The sequence below is a fragment of the Daphnia pulex genome, chromosome 3, assembly GCF_021134715.1.
Source record: "Daphnia pulex isolate KAP4 chromosome 3, ASM2113471v1".
Lineage (NCBI taxonomy): Eukaryota > Metazoa > Arthropoda > Branchiopoda > Diplostraca > Daphniidae > Daphnia > Daphnia pulex.
Window position 1 is genome coordinate 3,590,366 of NC_060019.1, and position 18,947 is coordinate 3,609,312.

The 18,947-nt window shown below is 40.9% G+C and overlaps 3 protein-coding genes across 9 annotated transcripts; 2 read left to right on the top strand and 1 right to left on the bottom strand.

The window, feature by feature from the left end:
• Window positions 1-1,377: 1,377 nt before the first annotated feature.
• Window positions 1,378-12,778, top strand: LOC124191523 (NPC intracellular cholesterol transporter 1-like). 4 transcript variants are annotated; one of them, XM_046584804.1, is made up of 23 exons: window positions 1,378-1,628; window positions 1,926-2,039; window positions 4,108-4,324; window positions 4,387-4,756; window positions 4,820-4,967; window positions 5,039-5,231; window positions 5,790-5,999; window positions 7,206-7,358; window positions 7,420-7,637; window positions 7,711-7,809; window positions 7,876-8,066; window positions 8,132-8,389; window positions 8,454-8,655; window positions 8,728-9,025; window positions 9,088-9,215; window positions 9,289-9,552; window positions 9,622-9,916; window positions 9,987-10,141; window positions 10,209-10,622; window positions 10,684-10,797; window positions 10,866-11,028; window positions 11,393-11,490; window positions 11,858-12,778. In XM_046584804.1, exons 2-23 carry the CDS (start codon window positions 1,953-1,955, stop codon window positions 11,867-11,869), a joined length of 4,287 nt encoding a protein of 1,428 aa, XP_046440760.1. In that variant the 5' UTR covers window positions 1,378-1,628; window positions 1,926-1,952; the 3' UTR covers window positions 11,870-12,778. The 4 variants fall into 4 exon arrangements, with proteins under 4 accessions (XP_046440760.1, XP_046440759.1, XP_046440763.1 ...); XM_046584803.1 differs by lacking the exon at window positions 11,393-11,490; XM_046584807.1 differs by lacking the exon at window positions 5,790-5,999.
• On the bottom strand, window positions 12,777-14,945 carry LOC124191526 (ras-related protein Rab-8A-like). 2 transcript variants are annotated; one of them, XM_046584812.1, is made up of 7 exons: window positions 14,487-14,945; window positions 14,271-14,331; window positions 14,155-14,196; window positions 13,921-14,083; window positions 13,705-13,845; window positions 13,579-13,581; window positions 12,777-13,379 (listed from the first exon to the last, which is right to left on the bottom strand). In XM_046584812.1, the coding sequence occupies exons 1-7, from the start codon at window positions 14,608-14,610 to the stop codon at window positions 13,275-13,277; spliced, it is 639 nt and encodes a 212-aa protein (XP_046440768.1). In that variant the 5' UTR covers window positions 14,611-14,945; the 3' UTR covers window positions 12,777-13,274. The 2 variants fall into 2 exon arrangements, with proteins under 2 accessions (XP_046440768.1, XP_046440769.1); XM_046584813.1 differs by lacking the exon at window positions 13,579-13,581.
• Window positions 14,946-14,968: 23 nt separating this feature from the next.
• Window positions 14,969-18,832, top strand: LOC124191525 (transmembrane protein 268-like). 3 transcript variants are annotated; one of them, XM_046584811.1, is made up of 9 exons: window positions 14,969-15,139; window positions 15,460-15,812; window positions 15,878-15,993; window positions 16,058-16,291; window positions 16,369-16,515; window positions 16,581-16,742; window positions 17,565-17,676; window positions 18,007-18,233; window positions 18,302-18,832. In XM_046584811.1, exons 2-8 carry the CDS (start codon window positions 15,470-15,472, stop codon window positions 18,192-18,194), a joined length of 1,302 nt encoding a protein of 433 aa, XP_046440767.1. In that variant the 5' UTR covers window positions 14,969-15,139; window positions 15,460-15,469; the 3' UTR covers window positions 18,195-18,233; window positions 18,302-18,832. The 3 variants fall into 3 exon arrangements, 2 of the variants coding, with proteins under 2 accessions (XP_046440767.1, XP_046440766.1); XM_046584810.1 differs by having other exon boundaries at window positions 14,987-15,139; window positions 18,004-18,233; XR_006873467.1 differs by having other exon boundaries at window positions 14,986-15,139; window positions 16,893-18,233.
• Window positions 18,833-18,947: the final 115 nt, after the last annotated feature.

Below are 18,947 nucleotides of genomic sequence, written 5' to 3' on the forward strand. Positions count from 1 at the left end.
GGGCGTTGGGAAAAAGGCCAATAGTTCTTTCTCTCTAGAGATAGAATACAACAAGCCGGACAACGTCGACCCGATACATGTTGCTGCTGGTGGCCAGCACACTCAGAAAAGAAAAGAAAAAGAGTTTTTAGAAAGAACTTAAATGACTTGGCTAACATTATAAATAGAGCAGGATGCCGCTTTCAAAACGAAGGCAAATATATTCGTCCTTCATTTAAAAAAACCCGTGAAAGTTGAAGAGAGAGAAACAAACCTTTATGGGGCTATACCAATGTAACAGTCCAGATAATAGGGGGAGGCGAAAAAACTTTGGATTAATCCATCACGTCGAAAGTTGGACACGTCTAATCTGCGATAAAAATGACGTCTGTAAAAAGAGGATCGATGCCCTGATTATTCCTATTTGTCTTTCCAATTGTGACCCTTCATCAGACAGTCAAAGGCCGAGCAAGTCGAAATGATTTTATGGGTTTCTATGCGCACAATCAATTGATCCATTTTGAATCACGAGTCAACATGTTTTCAGACACTATAAGGATATGACATAAAAAGTCCTGACGTCGGAGAAACTCAATTCGAAAGTCAATCAATAAAAGAAAAGAGAATTTTTAGGACAATTGGAGAAATCAACATTTTTATAACGGGTCGATTTTTCGAATCATTTAGGCTCTGAGATGATTGATTTAGACTTTGGTTAATATTAGAACAAGTGTCATTAGGGCTTCTGCCTTTTCTTCGGCAAATGAATCTTTGAAAAATGCATTTGTTATCGAATCAGGAAGAGCGTGTGTGTAAAGGACGATTGGCCAAGTGTCACGGAAGGGGATCCAAAGTTTCGACATGTCATTGTGTTGTCGTTTAGTTCGTCGTACATAAAATTGTTCCCTTTTTGTTTTTTTAATTCTTTTTTACGCGATAAAAAGAAACCCGAAAGAAGACTGCTACTACGAGTCGATGGGATATTTTTATATAAGATTTCTCATTGCGACTTCCGTGTGAGGAGGAGCAACAACACATGCGTGCGTCATCACTCGCCCCTCATGCAATCCCGCCGATGAGTTAACTTTCACACTCGGCGTCAACAACAAATCGAAGCCGGCGCCCATTATTATTAGTCAACCATTTGAGTCGATGGTCGATGTCAAAGTTTCTTTTGCGAGTTGTTTTATTACACAGGATTTTCCACCTTATAAAGTCATTTCTCCCCCCACTGAATAAACAATAACTATAATAAAACTAGATGTAAATGATTTTATTTATTTACGAATTTACGGGGGGTTCCAAGCCACGCCTCCCCTCCGGTTGGGAAATGGCCGCACGAGTTTGTGCTTGATTCGTAGAGAAATCGAACTATAAGCGTATAGTAGCGCCTCTACATGGTGCAACGGCAACCATTCTGCCCCCAACCTCCGGCACAGCTTGGCCGACTCTCCCCCAGTCGACTGTAGCCATTTTTGTGCGAGTTGTTTAGTTTTATTTTTCCTTTTTAACTACCACAATAGCACAGGTTGGTTAAATAAGGAAAAGCTACAAGGAATCTGTGAAAAAAGACTATTGAAAATTTATCCAGTGTGTCGTGGTTATTTGGATTGTCAGCTGGTAGGATCATCACACACCAGTTCAAAGAAGTAAGTACTGGTCTTCTGCTGCCATTTTGTTTTGACTAGTCAAAATCGAGTCCAGTCTCATCAGTTGGTGTGGGAGTTTCGAGCTGTTAACGGCCGAAAAACCCGTTTCCCGGTCTTGTGTAACGGCCAACGAATATTTTTCATTTTTCATTTTCAAAGTTTCGGTACTGTCAGCCGGTCTCTCCCGTTTTCCGGTCACCCCCCGCTGGTGTGTGTGTTGCTCTCCCACCCACCCCATTTTCCTAGAGAATTTACTGGAAACATTCTTCAACTCATGATTTGTTTAATTCTTTGCAGATATTGAGCGAAAACAAGAACAACAAAATGGGGCGAGACGTGGCCTTCGTCTTCATTTTGGTCCTGTTCTCTTTTTGGCACAGCCCAGTCACCTCTGAAACTGCCAATCTCGAAGTAAGTGAAAGAATTTCACCAAATGTATTTTATGAAATATTCAAGACCGGTTTTTGTCTGTGCAATTAGGCGGGGTCAATTAAGTTTATTCCATCAATTTTGGTTCTCTTTTTTTTGCGTTGCGAAAAAGAAAAGATATTTGGGGCGGGCCCCAGAAACCTTGAAGATGTTCCAAAAATGTTACACACCCCACGGTGGATACCAACAGACACGCGCGCATACACAAACAAGACGACGCACACCGTGACTTTTCTAGACAGAGTCTGACGTCATTTGGTCCCCCATCGATCGATAGTTTATCCCAAAAACAACACAGGGATCTAACATGTGAAACAACAGAAGTAATCGACTTAGACATATCAGTGAACCTGGAGAAAAAGAAACTTTTTTTTGTTTTTTCCTCTCGAACATTCGATAACGCCAGATTATGTCCACACAGAAGATAGCAGATGGTTTGTCGGCCCCCCTAGTTTTATGGCCATCTTCCGGTCAAAAATCGAGACCAGTGGGCTGTTTTTAAAACGCTAGAAATAGTTGAGATAGCTCCTCACAGAAACACGCCACGTCCTAGTAGGTGAAATGCGCATACATGTTAATTAATCATTTTTCTTTTTTGGGAATTTTTTCATGTGGGCGTCGTCGTTATTTTCTGAAGCTTCCCTTTCACCATAGTCACATTCAAGGTCGCAGGGGGCTTGGGTTTCTTCTGTAACGTCAACTCGATGGCATTTGCTTAATTTGTGTGTAGCCTCATCTCTTTTTATTTATTTCCTTTTTTGAAATGTCAAATTGCGTTTCGAGCCTCTCTTTGGGGTTTGCGTAGGCGTGGTAAATGATTCGTCCCGGTCAAATGGTGGGGTCCATTTTCTTTGGGAATGTGTTACCAACTGGTTTGTTGTGTATTTTTCTCTTTATCTTGGACTCGCACGAGTTATACACATTCAAGGTCGTTTACCAGTTAGTAGCCCCTCCAGTAAAAGTGGAAGAATCGCCCGAGCGTAATCCCGAACGAGTTTTCTAAAAATCCACCACCTCATTTATTTTTCTTTTCTGGAACACAAAACAAATTTTGTAATCTGATTTTTTGTTTGGGTTCCTAAAGCTTTTTCTTTAAGAGAAAAGAAAACGAAAGTCCTAAAAGTTGTCGAAGGTGATAAAACAAAAATTATGGCTGGTGAGAAAGAGATTGACCTTGTGTCTTAAAAAAGAGGAAGAATCTTTCAAAAGTTGAGGTGTGTCCTTCACCTCTGTTGTCCATCCACAGGTGTTTGAAACTTCACCTGGCTCATTACCCAATGCCCATTTTTCTGAAGTTTTATTAGTAGCCGCTTCTGCCGTCCAACAAGGTCGACTTGCAAGGAGACACACTCTCACTTTTCTGACCGTTGAGAGTGGGACTGAACTGCAACGGTTTGAGAGTTATTTTGAAAAAATAAAGCCCTCGCTATTTTAGTCATCCGAGAAGAAGGAGGAAACGGGGGGAGAGCAGAAACCCGAGTCGACTCGATGCAACATATGGTTACTGTCGAAAACTACCACACTTAATATCTGGCTGAATGATGTTAGATTTTTCTTAAATTAAAGAAGCATTTTCAAGTGGGAATGGGCGAAATAGTATTCCATCACCTTGAGAGTTTAAATGGGAGATGGCTCTTGTCGTTGATTCGCCAGCCGAGGGAAAGTGTTGAGCCTTTTCGAGTCGTTGGGTCTTTCTAACCTTGGCCCACAAGTTTTCTAGAAGCACAAGAGTGTTGTTTATCTACTCAAGATTCCAATATGTATACTGCCCAGCGAGGTAAACCATATGAGGACTCTTTTCTCCGTCTAGAAAATCTAGCCACCCTAGCCAGACCCAGCCAGACCCAGCCACCTGCAAATTAGAAAGTACAGGGACGTAAACAAAAATTTTCAGGTTTTGCAATGACTTTTTCAAATGTTGACAAATGCCTATGACACTTAATAATTTGCCGATTCAGTCCAGGTGTCGCAAATACATTCCTCTGTGATGAAATGAATTTTGATCTCGAACGAGTATTGATTGTTTTCTCCTTTCTGATTGATTGCACAGTTATTCCATGAATCTGAAGCTCAGCACCACAACATTTGGTCCCCGAAAGCAGTTGCCAAAAGCAGCAAAGATGAACAGGGCCACTGTGTCTGGTATGGCACCTGCAGCGACTGTGACTACGCCTACAATTATGCCTACTCAGGTGAAGCTATGCCAATAGCAGACACTGATCATGCAGCACTCTATTCAGTGTGTCCCGAACTCTTTGATCAATTTGGTAAATTAACAGTTAAGTTTTCACCACTTGATGCCAAATAACTGGATTTCTTTTTAAATCAGGTCCTGGAGAAGAACCGCATTTTTGTTGTGATTCAAGGCAAATCAACGATTTGATTGTCAACTTTGGACAGGCCCTCAATTTGGTGGGACGATGCCCGAGTTGCGCCCGCAACTTGCGGATGATCTTTTGTACCATGACCTGCGATCCGCATCACAGTCGATTCCTCTCGTACAACACGACAGAAGAGCATTCAACACCTGAACCGATTACCAATTCTACCGTAGTTGTCAAAGCGCTGGAATATTACATCTCCGATACTTATGTGACTGAGATGTACGACTCGTGCAAGGAAGTTACAAATCCATCTTCAAACAGTCTTGTTATGCCGACCATTTGTGGCCAGTGGGGCGAGGACTGCTCTCCTCACAGGTATGAAAAGTCTATTTTGAATCCATTTCATAAAAATCACCTTTCATATAATTTTGTCTGTAGATTGTTGGATTTCATGGGACTTGGCATGGCCAATCAAGGATTCTCGCCCTTTGACATCTACTTCCAGTACATTCCTGACGGAGAGACTGTCACCGATGTTGTCGAACCTTTTGCTCCTCCAGCTATCCCTTGCTACGAAGCTATTAGTGTAAATATCAACGTCGAATTATTATTTTCTTTTTTGGTTTGAAATTATAATATGCTTTTGCATTTCTTTAGAACTCGAGTGGAACCTGCTCTTGCGTCGATTGTACTGGCAGTTGCCCGGTTCCCAAGCCGTGGCCCCCTCTGCCTGAGCCGTGGACCATCGGTTCCATGTACGGCGTCTCTTTCGTCATGTTGATGGTCTTCCTTGCAGTTTCTGGCACCTTCTTGGTGACTGTTTTCTGGAAGTGGCACGTGGACCGAGTCGGTAAGTCATTTCATCTGAATTTATATAATCGCCTGCGGTGGACTGAGACGACACTTTCGTTGGCCCCAAAAAATTCACAACGACTGGGATAATGGGGGCACCAAAGACTTGGTCAAAGAAATGGACATGCCGTGTTTTATGAAAAGACACTGACATATGACGTAACTGTGGGACTTGATTAACAACAACACCTTCCACATACCAAAGGAATCGCTTGTTCCATTCAGGGGTCCCATTTAGTCGTCGCTCCTCCCGTATTGCCCCATCCATTGTGTATGTTTGCTGGGTTATCGTCTTGTTTTTTTTTATTATTTTAATTAAAGAAAAATCTCACGACCCGTGCAGGGCTTTTTTCTGTGTGGGGAATATGTCAATTAAATGAGGGAACTGTAAGAAATTGTAAAATGATTGAACTCGGGTAGGGTCACACTCCGTTGGGTCGTTATGATGGTGTCCGCATCTGTTGTTATTGATCGTATTGTCCCCCCAATGTCTTTTGTGCCAAAACCAAAAGACACCAAGCTTGTGTATGTATAACGGTCCGGTGTGTACGTGTAGTCATTCTGGACGACGGGCTGGAGACGATCAGCCGAGGGTGGGATTCGGTGGGGAGACGCCTTGCCGGCGCCGCCACTCATACCCTTTCGCTACCAGCACTCGACGACGAAATAGAACCACTGCACCCACCTAAAACCACCACTGCAACTCCCACCTCGGCGACACAAGCTTCTTCTGGCCAAGGACCAGCTCAACACCCAAACAGTCATTGTAGGTGGATCCGCCGGTTTACTTTTAAGCCTCCTTCTCTCTCTCTCTCTATCTATTCTCTTTATACCTTTTCTTATCAACCTGAAACCCCATCACACTTGCCAACTAGGATCTCCGCTGGATCTCCAGAGATATCGATTGAGTTTTTGCACGTATTTTGATATTTTTTCTTGTGTCGATTCTCGTAGTTATGAGTGTGTGTGTGTGTTGATATGCTTCGTTTTGTGTGTGTGTTTGTGCTGACTGGCGGTTGCTGCTGCGTGTCATTACGATGGATAGCGGAGAGACGGAAAAGAGAAAAGAGAAGGCCTTGTTTTGTTTATGCCCGCCGTTTGCTTGCCGACGGAACGAACGAAACCTACTGACCCACTTGAAGAAAAGCCAGTTCGCCTTATTATTAGTATTAGTATCTTTTACGTATCGTCTATGGGTGGCGCGGTGTAGACTTTTCTTTCTTTGGAAATTCCAACGCGGCCTTATTTTCAGATCGGAGCACATCGGCAAGCATAATTGTATAATGTTTAATCGGTGGTTTTTGTTATCTATTTTCACTTTTTTTTTCCCCCTGTGATCTATTTCGCGTTTCTTTTAGTCGTTGACGTCATGGCGATTGATTGTTTCACTTGTCTTTTAAAAAAAAGAAGAAGCTTCATAATTGACGAATCACCGTCCCACGATTACTGCATGCACTGGTTAATAGCTTGAGGTTTTGATGAAATCTTTTTTTTTTCTACTTAGTGTTTTAGTGTGGTCTTCATCTTTCACTGTTTTATTTCTACACTATTTTATCGGGGATATTTTATTTTATTTCATCTGCTTGATTGCGCTCCGTGAGCTTTACACGGTATTACGGCAACACTATGCGTCGACTGCTTTTACGATTGTTTCAACATAATCTAATTTGGTTTTGATCCAACCCCCCTATTTCTTTCCTTACAACCTGATCATTCCGCAACAAGTTTTTAAACTTGGATAATATTGCTTCATCAAACTTTCACTTTCCATTTCGACGACCCGAAGCATCGCCACGCCTTCCGACTTATTTACAAGCCGATAGTGTAACACGTGGGACTTATTAGAACGGTCCCCGGTAATAAATTGGTGTGGCGATGTTTTGCAAGTCGATTGGATTCGAGCGAAAGTTTGATTGAAGACTTTTAATTCTGTGTTTCCAAACTGTGCTTGACGTCTTGCTTTTGAATTTAGCGCGCGGAGTCAAACGTCGTTCGTTGCAGCCTACCATCTCTACCACGTCATCGACCGACTCCCAATATGAATACGTCGAGGGATCTTTTATGGAACGAGCTGGAGCATCGATGGAAAAGGCTTTGGAATCCTTCTTCACCGCCTGGGGAACTTGTAAGTCATTGTGAATTGGCTAATGATACTTTTCAGTGAATAACATTTTGTGGTTTGACAGTCTGTGCCAGGTGGCCGTGGATGGTGCTCATTTTCGGTTTGTCGGTTGCCGCCGCCCTAACCGTGGGCGTTGTCTTCCTTGAAGTGACGATAGATCCCGTTGAATTGTGGGCTTCCCCGGAGAGTCGCTCTCGTCAAGAAAAGGATTATTTCGACAAAAGTTTCACCCCGTTCTACCGTACCGAACAAGTTATCCTTCACGCCGAAGGAATTGAGGGCGTAAGTTTACCAAAAGGAAAAATGGTGACAATTAAAAACTTCAATTAATATATTTATTTTTATCTTCCTTCAGTTTGAATATGAAACACTGTCGGGGAATAAAACGTTTGGACCCGCATTTCAACTCGACTTTCTTCTGGAAGCTTTGCACTTGCAACACGATATCGAAGCGGTGAGTGTTTTGCCACTGATGGATTGTCATAGTCTAAGTTTAAAGTTTGATTTTCTTTGAACACAGTTGATGGGAGACAACGGCACACGTTTGAATGACATTTGCTACATGCCCATGAAACCCGATGTCAACGAATGTACCATTCAAAGCGTGCTGGGCTGGTGGCAGGGCCGCGAAGACTATTTGCTCAAATCAGTTGTTGGAACAACGAATGGTTACAACTACACGTATTTGGATCACGCCATTTACTGCTCCAAGTATGGACACGAACATTTCGATTTTTTAAACCCCAACTTTATGTTTTATTTATCTTTTATTGCAGAAATCCACTGATGCCCTATGATAATAACTTTAAATGGCAAAATGAAACCACCGGTGCGTTGGAACAAATTGGTTGTTTGGCAGAATATGGTGGTCCGGCATTCCCGTACGTCGTCCTGGGTGGTTTCCGTAATGGAGAAAACGAATCCGTTACTGACGAATCACTCTACATGAACGCTACTGCTCTTATTTTGACCTTTATAGTCCAAAACATTGCAGACAAAGACCAATTAGGTCCGGCTAAAGACTGGGAAAAAAAGTAATGCCTTCAAAGAAGACTTTAGTGCGAGATCTAATTTAACCTTTCTGCCTTTTCTTTCTAGATTTTTGGAATACATGAAATTCTGGAAGGAGAACAAGATGCCAAAGTACATGTCGGTGGCTTACATGGCGGAGCGTTCCATCGAAGACGAATTGACGCGGGCCAGCCAGTCGGACGTCATCACCATCGCCATTTCTTACTGCATCATGTTTGCGTATATTGCTATCGCTCTTGGTCAAGCTAGATCCTTTTCCAGACTTTTGGTGAGACATTTAACTGTTGTTTTCAAGTGTTTGGTCGGCTTAATTTAACGAAATTGTCTTTTAAAATTACAGGTTGACAGCAAGATTACGCTGGGTATCGGAGGTGTCATCATTGTGCTTTTGTCTGTCGTCGCCTCTATCGGCTTTTACGGTTACGTCGGTGTGCCCGCCACTCTGATCATTATCGAAGTCATCCCCTTCTTGGTGTTGGCCGTGGGTGTTGACAATATTTTCATCCTGGTTCAAACGTACCAGCGTGAACCCCGTCGCGCCAACGAGACGCACGAAGAGCACATTGGCCGAATTGTCGGTGAAGTGGCACCTTCCATGTTGCTCTCTTCGATATCCGAAGCCTTTTGCTTTTTCCTCGGTAAATAATTTCTCATTTCCTTCATTTAGAATATCCAAATTAATATTATTATTCTTCAAAAGGTGCTTTATCGGATATGCCCGCCGTGAAAGCGTTCGCCCTTTATGCTGGCATGGCCCTACTGCTTGACTTTTTGCTCCAGATGACTTGCTTTATCGGATTGTTCTCCCTCGATACAGCCAGACAGGAGGTAAATTTCCATCTGTTTTTAAAACATTTTCCCGGTTTTCCTCAACTTATCAATTTGACCTGACTGCCGACAGAGTAATCGCTTGGACATTTGCTGTTGCGTTCAAGTTGGTAAGAAGAACGATCCAAAAGATGCTGCGGCCGCCGAAGGAGCCCTCTACAAACTTTTCCAGGATGCCTACGCTCCTTTCATCTTGTCGAAACCTATGCGAGCCATTGTCATGGTCGTTTTCTTTGGCTGGTTGTGCGCGTCGGTGGCTCTCACTCCCCGAGTTGAAGTCGGACTCGATCAGGAACTTTCAATGCCTGAAGACTCGTACATGTTGGATTACTTTAGCGTAAGTCTCCACTCAATTACGTGAATTGAAATGCCCAAAACTAAAATTGTATTTTGATTACGTCGACAGTATCTTGCCAAGTATCTGTCTGTCGGTGCTCCCGTTTACTTCGTCGTCAAGGAAAGCCAGTTCAACTACACGGATCAGCTGGCGCAGCAAAAACTGTGTGGTGGTCGTGGCTGCGACGCCGACTCTCTCGTCACTCAAATCTATTTGGCATCCAAGAACAAGAGTCGCTCATACATCGCCGCTACGCCCGCCTCTTGGATCGATGACTACCTTGATTGGTTCAGAATCTCAGAGTGTTGCAAAACTAAACTTGACGAACACGGAGAATTCGAATTCTGTCCCGCCTTCCAACCTGGTGCGCTTATTTTATTGGCAACATTTCGCATTCATATTTTAACGGTGCTTTTATTTTCTAAATTAATTAGATCCTTTCTTGGACTGCAACGAATGCAACAAGACCTTCATCGACGAGGAAAACCTTTGGCCCGATCCAAATACATTTAACTTTTGGTTGCCATATTTTTTGAAAGATAACCCTTGTGAAAATTGTCCAAAGGGTGGCCACGCAGCTTACGGACAGGTACCATACGAATAAGCGAGTGACAAAACTATCAACCTAACGTATATTTTGTTTTTTTGAATTTTAGGCTATGCAATACGACAATGTAACAGAAGTGGTTGGTGCCAATTACTTTATGACGTACCATACAATCCTCAGGACGTCCAAAGATTTCTATTCGTCCCTGATTGAAGCCCGAGTCATTGCCGACAGCATTTCCGAAACACTGTCGAATATTACCAACAGCAAAGTGGAGGTGTTCCCCTACAGTATTTTCTACGTTTACTACGAGCAATACTTGACCATGTGGCGCGATGTGCTGGTCAGTCTCAGCATTTCGATCGCTGCTATCTTCGTGGTAACGTTCATCCTTCTCGGTCTTGACATCCACTCAGCCGTTGTTGTCCTCATCACAATCATCATGATTCTGGTCGACCTGTTTGGCCTTATGTACTTGTGGGACATTACCCTCAATGCGGTGTCTCTCGTCAACCTTGTCATGGTAAGGTTCTCTACAGATTTTAACCCTACGCGGTTTAATTCAATTTGTTTCATTTTAATAGGCTGTCGGTATTTCTGTCGAGTTTTGCAGTCACATCGTCCGTGCCTTTGCCGTTTCGATTGAACCTACTCGTATCGCAAGATCCAAAGAGTCTCTCGTCAGAATGGGAAGCTCGGTAAACCACATTCCTCCCCAGTTTTTGGGCTGCACAATTGATTACTCAAAGATCTATTTTTAACTCAGGTTCTGTCTGGCATCACGCTGACCAAATTCGGAGGAATAGTCGTCTTGGCATTTGCCAAATCGCAGATTTTCCAGGTCTTTTACTTCCGCATGTACTTGGGTATAGTCTTGATTGGCGCCGCCCACGGTCTCATCTTCTTGCCCGTTTTGCTGTCGTTCATCGGTAAGAACTTCATTTTCTATCTGCGTACGAAATGATGCGTTTCTAGTCTGGTGTAGTTTTTGTCGCTGTATTTTCCGTCGATTTGTCTCTTGACTTTCTATTCAATTGCGAAACATACGAGAATATTCCGATGGTATACGGAAGTCGTGACATAACACGAGTCCATTACCTAGGGGTTTGTTTCCAAGGGATAGTAACAACATTTGTCTTTGCGAACTGAAGAGATAGACTGGTAGTTTCGTCACATCGCCATGTCGATGTTCTATTTGCGGGATGATGTTTGTCATGTTTCTTTATTTTTACTCGGGTTTGTGTTCGTTCCGTTTTGTCTAACTGGTGAATCACCGTATGGTCGCGTTTTCAGGACCCCCTCAAAATAAGCTGAAGGCGTGGCAGCACAGCGTCTCCTTACAACGACGAACCGTTCACGTAACACTCAGCCAAGCTGAAACCGAGAATAACGTAAGGCTCTCAGACTCCAAAACTTCATGCCTGCTGTTTCATGTTTTAGTCGTTTGAACTCTGCCTGCGTTTTTATTATTATTATTATTATTTTTTTTAATCTATAAAACTTTTTTCCATTACTCACACACTTCCTTACTTTGGTCCTTATTAACGCTGATTTGCTCCGTTTTTTTTAAATGTGTCGATCCTTCATTTCGTTTAACTCTTCACGACAGTTAACTGGGGTTGAGGTATTTGGATTCGTGTTGTGCTCGCTTCTTTTCTCTCCTCAGTTTTGTTTTCTTATTTTCTCTTCTTGTTGTGGTGGTGATGACAGTCGACTACTTCAACGTGAATTAACAAATTTTTATTTTTAAATTGGCAGGACCTGGCGTAAATCGTCACAAGCTGTTTTTGAAAAATTGTAAATCAGGCAACGTGTCTCCGTCGCCGACGCAAAATCTAAGTTATCCGCAATTTTCTGATATTCCGAACGAGGGACATGAGGATGAGATCCACCGCCATAACGCCAGGGTTGATGTTCATAGCGAGACTGATGTGGCCAAGGCGTCGCATCCACATCCTCCCTCATAATCGTCGTTCGTTCCAGACTCTGTCGTTGATGGATGGAATGTGAATCTGGCTTTGAGCTCGATATCCATTTCTGTCGCTTGTCTTATCTACCCTCCCCCCCCCCCCCCCTCACTCTCCTCGTTCACGTCTCCCCTCCCCCCCATACGTTGTTCTGTATGTCACATGTCTTCGTGCATGTGGTGATTAGTTGCTATTGTAATTTTCTTTTTCCTTACGATCACCTTAAATGTATACCCTGCCTCACTTATGTTCCAAGTGTGGACGGTAAATGTCACTCAACAAGAAAGTATTCCTCCTCTTTTTGATTATTTTTTTTCATTTTATCGCCTGATTTTTCATTTCTGAGGGGTTTAATTTTTTTAACATTCCCGTCATTTGAAATTGTTTTTTTTCTTCTCTTCGTGGAATATCTACAATATCTAAAATAATTTGAGATTCAATGTGTAAAGAAAAAAAAAATATCCCAATATTTGTGGGCGTACCTAGTCGGCTCTGATAATTCGTATTAACGCCGATAGATTGTTTACGATGATATCGTCACGTCTACGAAAAATTACTTCTAGCAATTTCCTCCCCCCCATCCCGTCTACCTGCCTTTGGTCTTGATTTTCCTCCATCCCCTTGTTGTCGCTGTGTTACTCCCTGTGCTTATCAGAATTGAGTACGGTCGTTCAACATACACTGCTCCCATCAAATAAAAACGACAAATCAACAAGTTCTTTTTTTGTATTCACACCGTAGAACGTCTCAATCGTTCATCAGTGATACGAAGGTCATGGATTGCCAAACGTGATCTAGAACTGTGACGTGTGTCAGAGGACACACATTCGTTAGTGGGCATTCAAAAATACGCCAGAAAAGTGTTGCAAGGGGGAGATAGGGATAGATTGAAAAACAGTTGACGCTTTTTCACTGTACAATAAGGATTTAGGGAATATCATCTCCATTGAGAGCCCTCTTATTGCGGTGACTTTTTCTCTTTTTTGTCTCCTTCTGTTTTTTACTTGGTTATTAATCAGCCATTCAACTAGACAAAGCAAAACTTACAAAAAAAGAAAAAAAAAAGAACAATCGGGTGCCGAACAAAAAGTTACTTAATTTATATAGGGGGTTCCAAAAAAATACAAGGTGAGGGTAGAGGGGGCAAGAGAAATTTCGTTAAAAAAAAAATTGAAAAAACAGAACACATTAACTAAACGACTGCTGAATCAGAGTATAGAACACCGAGAAAGCCACGATGTGAGAGGTTTTCTCGGGGGTTCGTCAGCTTTGATCTGATGACCTCCGCCTTTACCAGACGGGTGACTCGCCTCCTATAAAACAAAATCTGAATTAATCAATTGTAAGTTAGTTAACTTTGCCAGACGACACATCACTAAGGGATTGGCAAAAAACGATTTCTTTTTCGGGAGGAGGGAGACTTCAAGATGTATAAAGAGGGAATGCTGCGTCGCAACTGTCCTACTGTACGAGCATTTCATGCAAACGTCATCTTTTCACATAATCAATTACCTGCTGCACACCAAGAAGGGAAATGGCATCCAATACGGGCGAAACAAAGGAAAATGAGATAAAACAATTCGTTCTTGTCTTGTTCAAGCCAAAATGGACCGAAAATAAACAAACTAGGAATCTTACCAGTTTCTTTTCCATTTTTGCTTTGATATCTCTGGCCAGAGTAAAAAAAGCGTCTTCGACGTTAATTGAGGCCTTGGCGCTGGTTTCCATAAACTTGATGCCATACTCTATAGCAAGTTGTTCTCCACGATCTTTGGAAACCTATTGGCATGCATAGCATGAATATGCAACTTATAAAGATGACATTCAACAGATAGTTCAGAAAAACAAAATTACCTGTCTCTTGTCATTCATGTCACATTTGTTTCCCAATATCATTTTTTCCACATCGGCTGATGCATGTTCCTCTATGTTTCGGATCCAGTTTTTGATGTTGTCAAAACTCTTATCGTTGGTGATATCATAAACTAACATGATACCCATGGCGCCACGATAATAACTGAAAAATATTACATCAAATTTAACTGCTGTCTTGGTGTTTATCACATTTATATTATTATGTATCCTTACGCTGTTGTGATTGTGCGAAAGCGTTCTTGACCTGCTGTGTCCCTGTTGTGACAATAACAATTTTTTTAACAGATCCTTTACAACATCTTCCGTTTGTTAAAATTGATAAAACTCACCATATTTGTAGTTTTATTTTCTTCCCATCCAATTCAATAGTTCTAATTTTAAAGTCTATCCCTGTAGAGAAAAACCAGCTTATTAGAATATTCATGAAAGCAAAATTGAAACGAAATTAAAGTACTTCAAACGTCACCCGATCTTATTTCAAGATGAAACGGATGACTCAGTTACAGTGTTCATGAAAAATTTAGGAGAAAAAAAACGGAGTATACCAATGGTCGAGATGAAAGTCGAATTGAAGGCATCTTCACTAAAGCGGAAAAGAACGCATGTTTTCCCGACGCCAGAATCTCCGATGAGTAGTAATTTGAAAAGGTAATCATAGGTTTTGGCCATATTCTATAATTTACTAAGAAACACTATTAGTGGGTCATCAGAGTTGGTATAAAATTACCAGTAGACTACAACAGAATATCGGTAAAACTCTGTGTCAATTGTTAATGCCTGAGGGGTAGTGCCTGGTTAAAATGCAGTGGCGCTTTTCGGCATTTTATCAGTAGTCGCTATCTTTTTTCCTTTGAACTTTGGATGATCTGATTTGGAGGCAAGTTCAAATTCAAGTTCCCATATTTTCTAATTCTCTTTCAGAAATTTTCACCATGAACAATTTCATTTACATTTTGAAAAATTTCAAATAGAAATATTTTATTTTTTCTGGGGAGGGGGTTTCTTGAAAAGGCTTCCTCCCTAGTTGATTTGTGTAGGGCCCGTATTTATTTTTATTTTTTAATTTTTTCCGTCTCCCCACGTATCGGCCCGGAATTTACTAGACACATAAACTTGTGACTATAGACTCGTACGGAATAATATGTTTGATGGTTAGACCAAACTTTTAAAGGGTGTGGCTTTCGTCATTAAATACTTGGTGAGTGTTTGTTTTCATACTTTTAATCATACAAATTTTTTCATTGATAGAAAAATAGTAACAAGAAGTAATACATGGTCAAAATTTTGTGACCTGTCTAGTATACACTATACACATCATTGTTTGTACAGGCAAATTTTTTGGTGTTTGTTGACAAATCCTCAGTTAATAGTTATATATTCATACTCTTAGTATTTAAATTTATTGTACTATATATACTGAATTTTTGTTGTCACAAACAAAATAATTCCCTAGCTCTTTCTCTTTTTATTATTATTATTATTATTATTGTTACTCATGTGACCTCCTTTCTCATTCAGGTTCAACAATATGTCTGACAAAATGGGAAATGAAGAACAGAGTAGCACCAGCCCGGCTGATAAAAAATGGGTTCAATTTGATGAAAATAACGATGTCAAAAGACATGTTGAACCTATTCCTCCTACACCAACAGTATCAAACTACAATGGAGCAGTCATAGACACAGAAACTGTTCAAATTGACATTGATAAACTAAAACATTTGGCCCAGTCAAAAGTACCTGATGCTGAAGGCCAAGTTGAAGAGTTGCAAAAAACTGTTAATCCAACTATGAGAAATGTTAGTCTTGATGATCTTGATGGAGCTGATAATTTAGCAACAGTTGTAGATCCTTCAATCTCCAGAGGATTTTGTAAGTTTCAGCTGTTATTTGTTCTTATTCTTTAATTTAATCTGTATATTTATTATGAAATTTAGCAAATGGTGATGTAATAGTGACTGTTTTACCAGTCAATCAAAAGTGGCCTTGGATAACTCCAGCCGAATTTCGTCCAGAGCTTGTACCTGAAGAATTGATGGCAGAAGGACTTAGTGTAAGAGTTTTTTTTACTCCTGCAAAATTCTGGCTTATAATTCATGTTTGATTTCTCTATACAGTTGACAGTTGAAGATTATGTCCAGATCATGGAAAATCTAGTACATGATGTTCGCTTTACAGCTTACAATTTGTGCTACAAAAGGCTATTGATGGCTTGGCTTTTGGCTTCCTTTATTGTTTTGCTCGGGTTGCTTTTCTCTGGCGCTAAAGGCATCACTCTCTTTGGATGCGGGGTGATCTGGCTAATCATAAATGCCGGAGCTATTTTTGTCTGCATGTGGATGAAGAACAAAGTAAGATTTCAAAAGATGCTAAAGCAAAATAAAATAACTTCATGACTAATTCCCTTACGTAATATTTGTAACGGCAGATGAACCATGGACTAGAAAAAGCGGTTGCTAAAGCGAATCAAACATTAACACGCCATCGCATTATTTTAGGAGTTGACGATCGTGGCAAGCTTTCGTGTCACAAAACCCATCTTTGCTTCATATATTTTGATACAACGGACTGTGTGGTGAGTATTGTCTTACCTTGATTTTAATATTGCGTTTGATTAACGATTTTATTGACCTCAAATAGAGAAAATTGCAATCGCTTCTGGATGCGGAAGAGCACACGAATCGATCGGAGACTAACGCGGAGGATCTTCAACGCCAGAGACAGATGCGCCAGCGAATGGATATTGACGATACTGACATCGTGGTGGCTGGCGCCAACCCAATTCGCATATCGCGAAAACAAGTACAGTTTTTATGAATCCCTTTCTTTTCTTTTTATTGCACGAAGAAATGTAGTAAAGTAATATGTGCTAATAGCCTTTCAACCATGAAAGATAGATCAATAGTTGTTGAGTATATTGAAGTTTTTCAAACGCATGCCCATGTACATTAGGAGAGCGCTGAACGGCTGCTGTTACGCTACGCCCAAAGATGGGCCAAGGAATTCCTTCGTCACAGACTCGATTGGAGTGTAGACGACAGCTACAATACCTACAATTCTGCTAACCCTTCCTTTGGAATTGCCCCTCACGCCAACTATCCCCGTCCCCGCCATCATAGCTCCGCCCTCTGCCTCTGCCAGTTTATCGAAGATTATTTGAGAAACAAACCTCGCAAAGATCCGCGCAGTTGTTGTTCTTGCTCCTGCGCGCCTCTCGAATAACTCTATTAGTGGCTTCCCTTGTCCTCCTCTCACGCTCGTCTACTATTAGAATTATGATTAGTGTAGTCAATTTTAAATTTAACCTCTAGCATCGCTTATTTCTTGCAATCTATATTTAACACTTCCCTTGCTAAACAACCAACCTCTTGAACCTGAATGAGCATTTTAAAACATTCATTGCCAAGACGACACATTCTGCCGTAGATGTTTCGTTTTTATATATATTATATACATATATATATTTTCAATTAAGTAGCAGAACATCGTCAGTAGTTAAGAAACTTTGGTAATCTGTAAAAAAAAAACCATTTTCGAAACTCCGATGAACCTTAAATTTGTTGCCTTACCCCAAAGAGTTTTTCTTTAAATGTTGGATTGTTTTTGCAAATGTCTTGTGTGTAGGCAAGGGCAGGCATATTGCTTCTTCGTTACAGCCAGAGATGGGCTAAAGGATTGGCTCGACAAAGCCTGGACTTGCAGCTGCTTGCAGCAATCAATGCCTACAATGCCACAGGTCCATATTAATTTCTTTAAAATTTGCCCTTTGACCGACTTTAGTTCATGCTTCATCACATTCCATTTTTTTCCAAATCTTATTCGTTTAAATCCATACGAGTTTCAACGATTTTAAACACAGTTGAAAAAAAAAGAATGTTGAAGCGAAAACTATGATCGTTATTTTTTTAAAAAGAGAACTAAATCCATATATCATAAGAATATTAATATTTCCCTAGTTAAGTTATCCCCTTTCAATATTTGGTAGCTTGTTAGTAATCAAAATTTTCCAATTGGCGATGTTTCTGTTGCTGGGCATATAACTTGTGCATATACAAAAAACCAGTAGGTGGTGGTGGTGGTGGTCAATCCTCTGGTTCGTCAAATGGTCTCCCTGTTTCCTCTCCAGTACCGCCCACGCCACGTCACTGTGCAACGTCTCAGTGTCCGTGTCAGTACATTCAAAATCACCTTTACAACAAGGCGCACCCTGCCCCTAATATATGCTGGAAAATGCCCAATTTTGGATTCCATTAATTGTCGATGCTTAGCGTCTCTGCGTTGATTCGAAATCAGGTAACCGACATTTGTTTTAATTCACTCTTTTGGATTTGTGTTATTTCTAAACTATTCTGTCGCTTTAGGGACTGGGCAGTGAAAGACATGTTCTTCATTAGCAAAAAACAAAAAAATTATTAAATATCCTTCTGACGTGTGTGAATTCGAAATAATGAAATGCAATATTTTGCTTGTGCCTATTGACCACAGCTCTAGTGCAGCTACGACTGGAGCGTTTAAGAGGAGATAGACCAACCTATTTGAAACGTGTGACTTTTGTGTATAACACTATGACAGCTGTCCCTGGATTTGCTCTAAAAATCTATTATAACTGAAACCGTCCCCATTTCTAGTAAAGTCCATATTGGTTTAAGAAGTGACCATAAAGTAGCCTTGCCTTGGTACAACCATTCGGCTCAATAAGTAAACAGTTATTCTTGCTTTCAGAAAAACGGTGCCTTTTGCCTCTGCTACTCCTATATAACAATTCTACCACTTTTTTAAATACATATATTGGTTTAATGTAATGAAAATCGTCCAACCGAGTTTTTTTAACTTTGTTTCTTATTCTTCTTGTGATTTGAAAATACACTTCGCACAGTAACGGGCTCCTATAATTTAAGTTTTTTTCAATATGCAAGTTTTTATTTTGAGGGACTAATTTTCTTAGCTTTGAAAATGAGGACAACATTTGAAATTCCCTCTCTTTTGAATGTTGGTTGCTGTGCTGAA

Bases quoted from the DNA above. Each gene is read 5' to 3' on its own strand.
- LOC124191523 (XM_046584803.1), top strand. From the start codon at position 1,953: ATGGGGCGAGACGTGGCCTTCGTCTTCATTTTGGTCCTGTTCTCTTTT. The intron at 8,390-8,453 runs GTAATGCCTTCA...TTTTCTTTCTAG, and splicing joins GCTAAAGACTGGGAAAAAAA to ATTTTTGGAATACATGAAAT. The intron at 10,142-10,208 runs GTACCATACGAA...TTTGAATTTTAG, and splicing joins GCCACGCAGCTTACGGACAG to GCTATGCAATACGACAATGT.
- LOC124191526 (XM_046584812.1), bottom strand. From the start codon at position 14,610: ATGGCCAAAACCTATGATTACCTTTTCAAATTACTACTCATCGGAGAT. The intron at 14,332-14,486 runs GTATACTCCGTT...TTTTCTCTACAG, and splicing joins GACTTTCATCTCGACCATTG to GGATAGACTTTAAAATTAGA. The intron at 14,084-14,154 runs GTAAGGATACAT...AATATTTTTCAG, and splicing joins TTTCGCACAATCACAACAGC to TTATTATCGTGGCGCCATGG.
- LOC124191525 (XM_046584810.1), top strand. From the start codon at position 15,470: ATGTCTGACAAAATGGGAAATGAAGAACAGAGTAGCACCAGCCCGGCT. The intron at 15,994-16,057 runs GTAAGAGTTTTT...TTCTCTATACAG, and splicing joins TGATGGCAGAAGGACTTAGT to TTGACAGTTGAAGATTATGT. The intron at 16,743-17,564 runs GTACAGTTTTTA...TCTTGTGTGTAG, and splicing joins TTCGCATATCGCGAAAACAA to GCAAGGGCAGGCATATTGCT.